Source organism: Dipodomys merriami, unplaced genomic scaffold, assembly GCF_024711535.1.
Source record: "Dipodomys merriami isolate MVZ:Mamm:240054 unplaced genomic scaffold, mDipMer1.0.p SCAF_8, whole genome shotgun sequence".
Classification (NCBI taxonomy): Eukaryota; Metazoa; Chordata; class Mammalia; order Rodentia; family Heteromyidae; genus Dipodomys; species Dipodomys merriami.
Window position 1 is genome coordinate 4,719,107 of NW_027206401.1, and position 15,105 is coordinate 4,734,211.

Genomic DNA, 15,105 nt, shown 5'->3' on the forward strand with positions numbered 1-15,105 from the left:
GGCTGACTTTAGGATGTGGGACATTCTGACTGGGGTAAGGTGGTGTCTCAGGGTTGTCTTCATTTGCATTTCCTTCACAACCAGGGATGGTGAACATTTCCTCATGTGTTTCTTTGCCATTTTTATCTCTTCTTGACCATTTAGTAACTGGTTTGTTAGGTTTGGGAGGAATTAGTTTCTTGAGTTCCCTGTATATGATGGATATTAGACCCTTGTCTGATATTTTGCTGGTAAATATTTTTTCCCAATTAGTTGTCTGTCTTTCTAGTTTGGTTGTTATTTCTTGGCCTGTGCGGAAACTTTTTATTTTAAAGTAATCCCATTTGTCCAGTCTCTCTCCAATTTGTTGTGACCCTGAGACTCTGGTCAGGAAGTTCCTGCCTGTGCCTATAAGTTAAGTGTTTCTCCTACTCTGTCCTGCAGTAGTTTCAGAGATTCAGGTTTGATGTTAAGGTCTTTAATCCATTTTGAGTTGATGTTGGTGCAGGTGATAGGTTGGGGTCCACTTTTAGTTTTCTCATATATTTCAATGATTAAAAATAAGGTCAGTACTAAATGTTACAGCATTCTTATTCTTTGTTTTCAAAGTTATCTTTATATACCTTAAATATCAAATTAAAGATCCCTGGGTTCAATAATACTATTTTGAGCCTCATGCAAATGTTAGTTTTTTATATACAAAAGTTTTTCATTATAGAAGGCTACATCTAGTTAGATGTGACACATAGCATAATGAACACCTATTTAAACACACCCAGAATTTTTTTGTATCTGTGTGTGTGTGCATGCATGCATGGGCACTGGTACTGTGATTTGAACTCAAGGCCTGGGTGCTATCCTTTTTAGCTTTTGCCCAAGACCACGTACGACTACAGCACTTGAGCCACAGCTCTACCTCTGGCTTTTTGCTGTTTAATTGGAAATGAGTGTCTCATGGCCTTCCTGCCTGAGCTCAAGTCCTGCTGCTCAGATGGAAAGGTCAGTTCAGAGATCCTAGTGAATTTTCTATGGATTCAGTCAACTCCCAGCTGTCAAACTAATTCAGGTGGCCACATTCACAAACTGCACGGAAACCCTAATCAGCCGGGCTCACCTACAGTGAAAAGAGCCCATCAAACCTCTTCCCTGTGGGAATGTGCCCTGCGGAGCCTGCCTGCCCGGACGCAGGCTCGGAACTCAAGGTCAGCGCTTCATTTTGCTGTGTTGCCTTTGATCACATCGCATTATGGCTTATTTTTTTATGCCATTTTATAGTTAGCTGGTTCTCTTTCAAAGTTGTACTTAAGGGGAAAATAGAAGGTAGCTGTTATTGTCAAGCCTACATTTAAGGATTCTAAGCTGTAGCCAAGAGAAAAATTAATCCTCAAAGCATCCCACACCAAACAGCAGTGATCTGCAAATTGCAGATTATTTGTGTCATGTGGCCAGTGCCAGTAGCAGATCGGACGGCTGAAATCCATTGCAGTTCTTACCCCTGGGTACCCACAGTTTGCCATGGAGCCCAAAGGATATCACAGTTATCCCACAATGCTTTGCAAGGATATGAAAAGAAAAAAATAGGGCTGAAGGCCTATGTGGCTTGACTGGTTTCAGTGGAATATGTTTTCCAAATGAGTTTCCTAGAAACTAAGAAACAAGCTTCCTGGAAAAGTTGTAGCTTGTACAGCTCATTGTTGCAATGGGTCCACCTGTATCCCTATTTAAACAATTTGTTTTTTCCCTTGCCCTCCACAAATTATACCAACATCAAGTACAATGAAAGCAGGGGTTATACTGTGGGGGAAGGACATACAAAGTAACAAAGAAATCATCTCAGAAATATGTAGAAACAATAGCAAGAAAGAAAAACCATTTGAGTCCTTATCTTGGAGTTCATTTTGCCTAACAGAAAAACTTTACAACTTTGGTGGGGAGGGGTGGGGAAGGGGGGAGGAGGGAGGGGCAAGGGGAAGGAGGAGATGGGAAGGGATGGGAAGGAGAAACAAAGGAGGAGGCAACAATGCTTGACAAGAAATGTACTCGTTACCTTGCTCATGTAATTGTAATCCCTTTGCATGGTATTTTCACAATAAAAAAAAATAAAGAAAAGAAAAAAAGGAAAAGTTGTAGCTCAGTCCACCAAAGTTATACTGAAGTTCGCAAGAAGTATTCTAGGGGGAGTTTTCAATTAGGTTGTACCCGTATTTATGGTGGAAGAAAAGAATGAAAGTCAAACTTACTAAGAGAAATTCAAAGGCCTGGTTTCAAAGATATCTTTTTAAAAAATGAGATTGAAGTTTATTTTCATATTCTTTTTAGTGTATGTCTTCTCCATTTTTAATATAACCTGGGTAATTTGTGTGTGTGTGTGTGTGTGTGTGTGTGTGTGTGTGTGTGTGTGTGCGCGCGCGCGCGCGCGCGTGCGTGCCTTCCTGGGGCTTGAACTCAGGGCTTAGGTGCTGTCTCTGAGTGTTTCTTCCTCAAAACTAGTACTCTACCATTTGAGTCACAGCTCCACCCTCAGCTTTTTGGGGGATAGTTTTATTGATGATAAGATTCTCACAGAGTTTCCTGCCTGGGTTGGCCTTGAACTGTGATACTCAGATCTCAGCCTCCTGAATAGCTAGGATTACATGTGTGAGCAACTAGCACCTGGCTTTAAGTAATTTATTCTTATTTACAATAGTTCATAGAAAGCCCGTGCAAGACATGGAGTAGAAATTTAATGACTGGGAAAAATACAACAGATGGGCACAAATCCTCAGATAAGTATAACAGACTCAACACAGGATGAGATGGAATTCCACGCCACCTTACCACGGGCAGCAAACCACGATTGAGACGTTGGGGCTTGCTCAAGGAGGACAAAGCCAGGGCAGGGACAGCACAGCGGCCAAGGGCTGCCCGATGGCTATGTCTCCACTTCCTCGAGCAGCAAGAAGGCTGCCCAGTAGAAAAGACACAGCAAATTCTCTAATGGCGAATCTGAGCTCCTATCAGAAAGAGAGGAGAATGGGGGACCAGTGCCAGGAGACCCCCAAACACCGTGTGTGATCTCAGAGCCTCTGCCTGGCATTGGCAAGGCATCTGAGAGAAAGAGGCCAGGTGTGTGTGTATGTGTGTGTGTGTGTGTGTGTGTGTGTGTGTCCACCTTTACAAAATCGATGTAATGAATTAAAAACTTCGAAAGCAATGAGTTTACTCATTTCAGCCATCAACACAGAGAAATGGCTGTGAGCCCTCGTGAAGGAATGCGTCTTCCGTAAGCGCGTGTCGGATCAGCAGAGCTGGATGTGCGGGAGCTCATCTGCCAGGGGCCAGGGGTTACCCTTGTGGGATTTCTTTGGGTTAAAATCTCTGCGGAACACACGGGAGCAGGGGCTGGCCTGGAAGCTGGAGCCCGACTGGGAGCCCAGGCAGAGACCCCATTGAAGGAACCAGGCGGCTGTGGAAGGGAATGAGAGAGGGACCCCCAGTGGGCCAAAGACACAGCCTCTCCCATATGTGATGGATAGGAAGAGGAGGCAGAGGACTGCAGAGAAAACCCAAGACATGGAGAGTGAAGTGAATCTCACAACTTAAAGGAGAGCAGTTTTGTCAATGGCTGATCCTATGCCCATTCATAGATTAATTAATTAGAATGAATGGGAAATTCTTTAGGTCCTTGGAAGAGAGTGAGAACTGCGCATCTCTGAGGCGAAGAATCATCTCCAGTGAAGACAGTATGCACCTTGTCTTTGGGTAGATTGCCGGTGAAGAATTAAAATGGGTTCACTCTCTATTTGTTGTTTCTTAATTGTCTTTAAAACACAAACGTTTGTAACAGAGGTGTATTCTGGGTAACACCAGGTAGACCCACAAATGGGAGCTATACTAGGACAGGTGAGGTAGGCCTGACTCCTGAGTTAAGAGTTCAGGGCAGGTATGAGGCGTGCTTCAGGCAGGATGAGGTGAAGCCACCGTCTGATATTTATGTGACACAGTGACGTGGGCAAGGGCAGGAACATTTGCCCCCGTAAAGGAAGCAAATGCTTCTCAAAACCCCCTGGGAAGGAAGCATCGGGAGATCACAGAATAGACTGGCGACCTCACAGGTGCCACATTCCACCAGGGAGGATGCCAGCTACAGTCAGACCTGAGAATGGAAGGAAAAACATCTGGCGCTTCCTGTACATCTGCACAGGTTTATAGACGATTTCAGGAAATCAGGTGATTGTGCCAGGAAAGAAAAGCTTCATGGAAGCTTAGAAGAAGTTGGTGTGGTCTCCATTATTCCCAATCTAGATCTTTCTAACAAGAATGTTTGGTTGATAGAATAGAATTCTTTACGAGATCTCTGATCTTTTTTTCACTGGGGTGTGGAGGCAGATTCTGCAATGTCTGTCAACCATGCTAGACAAAGCAATACAGCGTGAGAGGGAGGTTCATCTAACAAGAAGAATAGATAACATTTTGTTCAAAACTAAGACATTGTCATTCTTCAATTCGTGACTACATGTTGCTCTCTAATCACTGATGAATCAAATGTCAGCAAGTGCAGAAAATCCAAGAATTAGATCTGATTGTCACTGACATAAACAAAATCATCAGATTGCGTTTGGCAGTCGTGTGTCTGTGTTAAGAAAAGTATTTTGACATTTCGGCAATGGTCTGAGTAATTGCCTCTCACAGTGGCTTTCAACTAAACCCATCTCGTAGGCCTTGTCTGATTCTCCATTGATAATAGAGTTCCACTCTGGCCAGAGGTTAGCTTTCCTCCGACAAGGCCCACAGGGAAAGAGAACTTAAAAAACAGTAAACTCTTCATCTGTAGAATAGTGGTATACTAATACTTTGTATTTAAACATTAAGCATTGTGCTTAATATATCACTCACTTCTGGAGATTGGAGAATATTGACTAGGGCTTTTTACGCATTATCTTCCATTCTGGCCCAGAATTGAAGGGCATAAAAGCCATGTACGGTTCAGAGCTCTTGTTTGCAATTAGAGGGCAATGGTGTTCTCTACCTACATTTACTTATTCACCTGTAATTATTCCCTGAGCACCACGTCCCCCGCCCTGCAGGCTACTGGTGCCCGCTGTTGGTGTTTGAGAAAAACTGGCTACAATTTGGTTAAGAAACCATGAGTATTTACTTGAGCAGGACACCGTTATAACCCAGGAACAGGGATTCAAGCTAACTTGAACGTGTACCCTCAGGACTCAGTGATTCCAAGTAACTATTCAAAACGAAAGCCACAAATGGGGAGGGGCATTATGTCACTTATTTGTCCAGACTTTAGGCTGGTGCACAGGGGAGCAGGCTGACCTAAAAGACAGAGATGGAAGAGAATGAGAGAAGGAGTGGTACTGATCGAGATGCATTGTACTCATCAACAGACATGCTGAATTGAAATCCCTTTGTACATGACTTAAAGGTAACTGAAAGCTGGGTGCTAGTAGCTCATGCCTATAATCCTAGCCTCTTAGGAGGCTGAAATCTGAGGATCACAGGTCAAAGCCAGCCAGGGTAGGCAAGTCCACGAGACTCTTATCTCTAATAAACTACTTAAAAAAGCTGGAAGTGGTGCTGTGGCTCAAGTGGTAGAGTGCCAGCCTTGAGCTGAAGAGCTCAAGGACAATGCTTAGGCCCTGAGTTCAAGCCCTAGGGCCAAAAAAAATTTTTAAAAGATAATTTAAAATAGTGGTTTTTTAAAAGAAAGGGATTGGATAACTTACTATGTATAAAGCAGTTCTCAGAGAAGGAGACCATGGACAAAGACATTCTTAGGAAGGCAAGATGCCCTGGGTCTGTGTGTGGGACGGGTGATCTGCTGCCGTGACCTGCAGCTGTGTGGGCACGCGGTTTGGCCCGCTGGGGTCTCCGTGTGTTGGGGGGAGTAGGAGCCAGCTGGGACCAAGGCCTGCTTGTTTTACCTCCACCTACTATTTTTGGAAGAGATTCTAGAGAAAGCAGTTGGGGGAGATTGTCCCCAGTCACATGGCACTTGTTTTGGAGTTGTGAAGATGGAGATTAACAAAGAAGCAGGCAAACAGCTAAGCAGTCTGTGAGCGGTACTGTGGGTGTAAGCCTTCAGAATGCTTTTCAGATTTGGTTTCGCTGAATTGTCACCGATGTGTGCTTTCAGTCTGGCCACACACTCACCATTGTGTGCCAGCTCCTGTGGAGAGAACAGAGACACACAGGGTAAGAATAATACTGGCTGTCCCATAGAAGAGGCCTTTTATGGTCACTCTATGATGAGTAGTTTGAACCCTTGAAATTTTCTTGGGCTTTTGCTCTGGGGTTGTGCCTAAGTTTTTCATGTCTCTGCAATGGTATATTGCCTCCCCATACATAAGAATGCAGATCAAGTTAAGTCTGAGGGTTACAATAAGTGCAGTACATGAAGTTCTGAATGTGTGACCTTTTAGTATGTAAAATATAACATCCTATGGAGTCTGTTGGAGAATTTAAATAGAATTCCAGTTCATTCTGCTCTCTTGTTGCTTCACTTACTACCTGAGTGACAAAAGCAAGCAGCTGTGGATTTCACAGTCACTGCAAACAACACAGAACCTCTCTCCCTTCCCCCTCTCTCCGTTCCCCCTCTTTCCCTCTCTCCTTCTCTCTCTCAGAAGGAGGCTAAAAAAAAAAGAGCACACCAAAGATATTAACATCTATTTATTCATAGTCTTTAGTTTTCCTTCCTTCCTTCCTTCCTTCCTTCCTTCCTCTTATCAACCTAAATGGAATACAAAAATATTCCCTGAAGATGAGTCTGTTGATTTGGGGGTGTCAGGGCAGTTCAGTGGGGATGCCACATGTGGTTGTAAATGCTAGGCATATTCAAAGTGAGGGGAAGATTGAAAAGCAAAATGAGAAAATAGTTAGAAACAATACCCCATCATCACAAGATCAATAACAAGAGTGCACCTGCCCGAATGGAAAAGTCAGCTGCTGGGCAGACATTCCTATAGACGTGTTTTTTATGAAATCAAGGCGACCATGTAAGGAGTGAATACTTGGCTACCTGAACTATTCCCTCCTTTCTAATTTCCCATCCTTAGTGTGATTTTTATTTAGGGTTCACAGGGCCATTCCCTCTTGATTGTGCCAGTTTTTATATTCCTTACACATCACAGGATGTGCATTTGTCTTGCATTTGTAGTCTTGTCATCTTTAAGTGCTATCTTTGTGCTCTTTCTATCTGCCTGTCTCCCATCGTGTGCTTATTTATGAGCATAGATTATGGGTACCACTCCATGACCCTACGACCTTGGCCGGCACTGCTCTCCCGTTCTCTGCATCCATCCAGCCTCATCTGTTAGCTTCCAGGTGTTTCAGGTAATGACGTGGTCTTCTGTTAAGGATGTTCATATTTGCGCTGTCATTGACATCTATCTTTTTTACTTATATCTGAGGAGAATGTCAGAATATAAATCTGAAGATAAGCTAATTTCAAATTCTGTTTCTTTTAACCTAGAATAAAAATATGTCAAAGCCATGTTCCTCAGGTGTGAGTAACAGAAAAGACCATGTATAAAGAGGAAGAACACTTTACAACTTCTAGGCTGAAAAAATTGCATAAAGATCGTATTTCTTAAAAATATCTAGATATAAACTCAGAAATACATAGTTTCTGCTTCCATAACTAGAAGACTCAAATAAGAACTTACAAGGTGAATATAAATGAAAGTACAAAACTGAAATCAGCTATAGATTTTTTTTATACCTGGCTCATTTATTATTCAGGGATCAAGGATATTCACAAACAAAACTAGCAGAGAATTGAGGTTTCATTAGTTCTTGTTTTGCTTTTCTTAGCACAGATTTGCTGCATTAGGGAGTTCCTTTGTGACACCATGTGCCTATAATGTACATGCAATATACAGCACTCTCCCCTTCTTAAAACAACTTCTACAGGTCTCATTGTTCTAGTGTTCTGTTTTCATAAGTGTTTATGAAGTACTTTGCATGTTCAGCCTCGTCCACCTCTCTGTGGATCCTTCCCTGCCCACTGATACCCAACACAGCTTGTTTGACTTTCTGTCATGTTATTGGTATTTCACATTTGCATGTGTTATGTTTTAGTCTAGCTAATTACTCTCCCTCATCTCCCTCCCTCTATTAGTTAAAACTTTGGGTGAGTTTCTTTGTGCCTTCTTCATCTCTAGACACAACACATTTCAATGCTATTTGTTCTCCACCCTTCCCTTTGTTCCTCGTTTGTTCCACTAAACATTCCCACGGTTACAATTATATTCTATATGTATTTGCATATATATGTATTATATATGTATGCATACAGATCTCTCTTTGGTTTTATTTTATTTTTTTTATTTTTCTGGGTCATGGGGTTTGAACTTACGGCCTGGGCGCTGTCCCTGAGCTCTTTTGCTCGAGGCTAGCACTCTACCACTTTGAGCCACAGTGCCACTTCTGGTTTTCTGGTGGTTAATTGGAGATAGGAGTCTCACTGTCTTTCCTTCCCCTGCTGGCTTCAAGCGGGATCCTCAGAACTCAACCTCCTAAGTAACTAGGACTGCAGGTGTGAGCCCCTGGCCCCTGGCTGTATTATATTTTTATTATCTTTAAGTCGTTGTGCAAATGAACCATCCTCATGATCCTTCTGACCTCTTGGCTTTGAAGCATGAGGTATCAGAAAAGTTACCACGGGCTTGTGGCGTCCAAGCATTAAAGCGACATCATGTTTGACCCTTCGGTGATGTCTCCATCATTGCACCACTGAATCCAGCAGGCATTGGAATGTTCATCCACTAATGTATGCCTGCCTTTTATTTCTAGATTGCAAAACTTTCAATGTGTGGCTTTGTGGTTTGACACATTATAATCTCTAGTTCCATCTATTTGCCTATAAATGGCATTATTTCATTTTTCTTTGTGTCTGAGTAATATTCTATGGAAGATACACATATACACACATATATACGCATGTATGCACACAAATATATACATACATATGTATAGATGGATAGCTATAGATAATCTTCATCCATTCATTGGTTGTTAGGTAGCTCAGCTGATTTCCCATTTGGCTATGTGAGCAGAGCTGCAGTAAACATGAGCTTGTAAATATCTCTCTTGTATACTGATTTACCCTCCTTCAAATATATGCCCAGTGGTGACATGTCAACCCTAGGCAGGTCCACTTCCAAAGGTTTGGATTTCCTTTGTGGTTGTAACAATTTACATTTATACTCACAATGTTTCTTTTTGCCTCCACACTCTCCACAGCAAATGTAATTTGTTTTCTTGATGATTGCCATTCGGATCGGTATACTTTTCATTTGTATTTCCTTTGTGGCTAACAATACTGAACATGTATCTATTTGCCATTTGTATTTCTTTTTCTAGAACTCTCAGGTCAATTTATTTACCCATTTATTAATTGGACTATTTGTTCTGTTAATGTTTAACTTTTGAACACTTGTTATTGATTGAAATCTGTTCGTTATCTTTTGGTTCTGACAATTTTTTATTGTGCAGAAACATCTTTATTTGATATAGTCCAACATGATGATTCTTGTTCTTATTGTCTGAGCTTAGAAAACAATTACCTCTGCCTCTATCTTCAGTTTATCTATATTTTTCTATGGTAATTTTAAAGTTTCAAATCTGACATTAAAATATTTGGAGTTGATTTTTATACAGGATGAGAAATGAAGTTGTTTTCCATTTCCTACATACAGATGACTAGTTTTCTAAGCCCCTTGAAAATGCCTTTTCTTGGAATACATTCTTATCTCCTTTATCAAAGATTAGATAACTAGCTGTGTAACTTTGTTTCGAAAGCTTCTAGTCTGGCACATTGGTCTTTGTGTCTGTTTATAATATCATGCTGGCTTTGGTATTATAATACATCCAGAATTATTAGTTTTACTCAGGAGTAATTTTTCTATTTTTGGATCTTTTATACTTCATTATGAATATTAGTATTGATTTTTCTGCTTCTGTGATTGAGATTTTGATAAGCATTGCATTGAATTGGTAGGTCATTTTCAGTAATATGGCCCTCTTAAAAATATTAATTCTACCAATCCAAGAATATGGAAGGCCTTTCCATCTTCTGGTGTCTTCTTTGAACTCCTACATTAAAGTTTTATAGTTTTGGTTTTTTTCCAAAGGACTTTTACCTCTTGGGTAACGTTTATTCCCAGGGTTTTGTCGTTGTTGTTGTTCTGTTTCGGTTGTCTTTTTCTTTGTGATTTTTGAAGCTGCTGTGAATGGGACAGTTTCCCTGATTTCTTTCTTAGCTTGCTTGTTGTTGATATTGGGAAAAGCTACTGCTTTTTGCATATTGATTTTATATCCTGCTATATTTTACAAGGTATGTATCAGATTCAGGAATTGTTTGGAAGAGTCTTTAGGGTCTTTTACATAGAATTAGATCATGTGGAAATGGGGATAACTTGATTCTTCTTCCATATTTGAATCTTCCTAATTTCTTTGTTTGCCTTATGTTCTGGCCAAGAATTATAGAACCATATTAAATAAAAGCAGAGAGTGAACATCCTTGTCTCATTCCTGACTTGAATTGATTTCAGTTTTTCCCTGTTTAGTATGATATTGTCCAGAGATTTGTTATCTATGCCTTTTTTATGCTGAGGCAGAGTTCCTCCATTCCTGGATTCTTCAGAGACTTTATCATAAAATGATATTGGATTTAATCATAAGCTTTTATTGCACCATTTAAGATGATTGTGTGATTTTTTTTGTACTTCATTCCATTTATGTCCTGTATTACATTTATTGATTGATGTATGTTGAACAATTCTTATATCCCAGAATGAAATCAACTTAATCATAAGTATGTGAACTTTTTAATGTGTGCTAGATTCACTTTGAAAGAATTTTATTGAGAATTTTTGCATGTATGTTTATCAAAGAAATTTATCTCTAGTTCTCTGATTTTGTTTGTCTGGTTTGTCTTTGATTTGGAAAACAATGTAATACTGGCTTCAGAGAAGGAGTTCGGTGGTGTTCCTCCCTCTTCTATTTCATGGAAAATGTTCAGTGTATTAAAGGTCTGATAGAATTCAGCAATGAATTCACTGGTTCTGGGCTTTCCTTTGTTGGGAGATACTATTGTTTCACTGCTCATTATAGATTTGTTTCATTGGCGTATACCATCTTAAATTTTGAAGGAACAAATGCATCTAGAAATGCATCCAGGCCTTTTTCTGTTTTCCAGCTTAACTGAATATAGGTTTTCAAAACATTTTCATAAGACCCTCTGGCATCCATTGGTATTTGTTGTGATAGACTCTTTTCATTTCTAATTTTATTCATTTCTGTCATTTCTTTCCTCCTTTTGTCAGATTTGCTGGGGGTTTGTAGATCTTATTGTCATTTCAAAGAACTGAGTTTTTGCTTCATTGATACTTTGTATAGATTTTAGTGTCCATTTTATGTATTTCTTTATTATTTTTCCTATCTGCTAATTTGAGATTTGGCTTGTCAGTTTTCTAGCAGCATCTCTAGGCCTTTTATGAGACCCGGTTTTCTTTCTTTCCCCTCAATTACGAAGGACAGCTTGCTTTTCTGGATATAAAATCTAGGTTGACGATTTTAGCCTTGCATATGATTCTACCATTTTTACCTAGCGAGACCCTGCAGCAGGGTCCTGGCTCCTTCCTAGGCCTGTCCCTGGCATCCCAGCACCTCTCCACGTGGCGGCTTCTTCTGCTGTGACCCGCAGCCCTGTTCACACCACTGCCGCTTGCTGGAGATGCCTCCATTCTGTCTGCCTCCATTCTTCACTCATTCCTTTTGTAAAACTAAATTATGACTGTCTCCCCACAAAGAGGTCAGAGCAGGAGAACTGGATGAGGCCACATTTATATAGCACTTTTCTGTAGCCAGCCAGATGATCCTGGATGTCCTACAACACACTGTTGGGTTGATGTGAAAGCAGCGACTCCAGCATGAGCCTCCTCTCAGGCAGAACTTCCACCGGCAAGCCCTTGTCTAACCAGAAACACCCTGGCTCAATTACAGTTTCTCCTTTCAAGGGTCTAAATTCCTTTCTCTACAGAAACAGACATAACTATGGCCACTGATTTATTTTCATTTATTTTCTTAAATAAGAAATCTTTTTTACTTTCTCCATTAATACTTGTAAATTATTTCCTCATAGCATGAGATGCTAAGGCATATCAAAAACTATAACTATTGTCTGAGCATTTTCCATGATGGTAGACTTTCAGGATTGGGACTAACCCTAGTGCATCAGTGAGAGAGCTCCAGAGCACAGTAACACACGTCCATAGAGACGCAGAGGAGATTCATTCCAGACGCTGAGGCACTCCGCTATGGAGGTGGGAAGTCTCCATCTGCCATCTCAAGCTGGTGATGTAGGAAAGTGCGATTGCAATTCAGTCTGAGTATGAAGGTCTGAGAAACAGTGGTACCTGGGTTGTGTGGAAACTGAGTGAGTTCCAAACTCAGAAGGCAGGCACCGGGGCCCCAAGGCCTGAGGAGCAGACAAAGAGCGCAGCTGAGAGAGAAGGAAAGCTTCCCCTTCCCTCCATCTTCAGTCTAGCCAAGCTGCCCTCCATGTGACAGCTACCCACCTTCATGAAGGCAGATCTTCTGTTGTTAGCCTATTAACCCAGATGCTAATTAATCTCTTCTGGAAACACCCTCGCCAGACTCAGCCAGAAATAACGCTTTACTAACTATCTGGGCATCCCGTGGGCCAATCAAGTTGAGGAATATCTTTTCCTTAAAATTTTTTCTTTAAAATATCCTGCGTAAGTACTCTGTCATGTCTTCAACCCCCATCATGTGCTCATAAGGCATTTCTTCTGTTTTCTTGTTGGTTTCAACCCACCTTGCAGAATAATACACAAGCAAGCTGCTAAGTACACCTTTTCCCACATGGAGGCAAGGTTTGCCATTTCTTAGCCTGCCCTCACCCAGAAAAACCCCTTCACCCCATCCTACACCACAATGCTGAGCAAAAGAAGAAATAGCTTGGTGGTTTCTTAGATAGGCTTGGCATACGATTTCTTTCTTAGAAACTGAACAGATGATGTGATACATAGGTCTTATCCAAAGCAACAGATTTTCAGAATAATTTCATTACCATAGTTAATATTATAGATGACTGCACCTAATACTGTAGAATTATTCTATTGAAAAGACCACAGTGGACCATTTTTTAGCTGATAGGGAGCATTTATAGATGTGTACCTGTATCAGTATGGGCTGGGATATATATTATTTATTAATTGTTTCATTGTACAGTTGGAGAAAGACAATGCAAACGCCTAGAGAAGTGAGGATTCGTTAGAGTGGGAACGTGGTGGCAGCAAGGTTGCCACAGCCTCTCCCCAGATCTTTCCAGAAAAGAATCCCCTCCCCAACTCTAGTGCGGGATCTCACTACAAGAGTGACATGGCCCCTTGGAGGGAACAGGGCGGGTCCTAAGCCCCAGAAAATTCTGCAGCAGCAGCAGCAGCAGCATATGCTGTAGAACTATCTCCATTCTCATCTGGCCCAGGGGCCAAAAAGCAGCGCAATGAATACGCAAGGACCTGCCGCCACCAGCGCTCCTGCTCTGGCCCTACAAAATCAAGGGCGGGGACGTGCCGGGCACATCTCTAACGAATAGACATGGCATGACATCCCGTAGCCCTGGACAGGCTGGGTCATCATGGAGAGACCTAACGAGGCAGTCCCAGTGCTGCCGTGGGGCCCCAGGCCGCAGCTATAGGTCCTCTGAAGGTCTGGTGTCTTTGTGGTAGTTCAGACATGTATTTCCGGTACGCATTTGTGTCCTCCCCCATATCAACCTTGGTCGCTGATAGGCATAACTATGTAAAAGGTGTGTTACTGTACAGAATGAGAATGACATTTCTGTGATTAATTCTCCTTTTGAACAGCTGGCTGTCCCAACTCCTTGATTAAAGAGCTCCATCACTTCAGGATTCTGGGAGAAGAGCAGGTGAGTCAGCCTCTCAGAGGCCACATCGTGGTGCTATGAAAGACAGACGCTAATGAGGCAGTGCGGGCTCTCCCTGGGGAGGCCGAGGGCGGCTCCTGACCCACGGCGCCCTGAAAGGGGGAAGGAAACCTTGCTGGAGATCCGTGTGAGGACACTGTTTTCCTCTTCTATCCATCAGACCTGACAGGTTATTAATTGGTACATCTGCTCTCTGCCAGAGCATTTCATCTCAACACGCAGGCAGTAAGCAGGCGCTGTGTGGTGGTAGAGGAGAAAACAAATAAATGTAGACGAGATATGTGTGGGGGACAGTCACAGCACCCCCGACGGGGGTCTGGAGACGGCAGGTCTCAGTACTGTGTGCACTATCTGCATCTTACAGCAGCCGCTTTCTATGTGGGGGCTACCCTGTGACACACAAAGGATAGCCCAGCTGAGCCGGGCTCCGTGGCTCACGCCTGTAATCCTAGCTACTCAGGAGGCTGAGATCTGAGGATTGTGGTTCAAAGCTAGCCCAGGCAGGGAAGTCCCTGAGATTCTAATCTCCAATAAACCATCAGAAAACTGGAAGTGACGCTGTGGCTCAAGTGGTACAGCTTGAACTGAAGAGCTGAGGGACAGTGCCCAGGCTCAGAGTTCAAACCCCACAACCAAAAAGAAAAGAATAGCCCCATTGAAGTGCAGACTATTTAAATATATTCAGTGTATGTATATATGTGTGTGTATGTGTAGGTATATGTATATATGTGTAAATACATACTATATACACATATATATGTATGTATATACACAAATATGTGTATTTGTATGTGTATATGGGGTATAGGGTAGGGTCTATATGTTGTGGGGGTTTGGGGTTATGTGTGTGTATGTGCTCATATGTATAGTGTTGACTACTTAAAGATATAATTGGCCTTCCATATCCATGGGTGCTGCCTTGATAGATTCAACCAACACAGAAAATACTTAGGAAAAATCAATGGAAAATAATATGACAATAAAAAAACCATCCAAATGTAAAAAAATAATATAAGACAAAAAATGCATTCATCCAAGTGTAAAAAAATGCTACATAATATTTAGCATTTACAGTGTATTAGGCAATGGTAATCTAGAGCAATTTAAGGTATATAGACATATTATATGGATTAGATGAAAATAGTTTGGCATTT

At 41.6% G+C, this 15,105-nt stretch overlaps 1 protein-coding gene across 1 annotated transcript in view; it reads left to right on the top strand.

Moving 5' to 3' along the window:
• Positions 1-15,105, top strand: part of Prkn (parkin RBR E3 ubiquitin protein ligase) — a 978,959-nt gene that overhangs the window by 814,636 nt on the left and 149,218 nt on the right. The window contains exon 8 of the mRNA XM_070010824.1: positions 13,872-13,933. Within this exon, the coding sequence (XP_069866925.1) occupies positions 13,872-13,933 (62 nt within the window). The remainder of the gene's footprint in view (positions 1-13,871; positions 13,934-15,105) is intronic.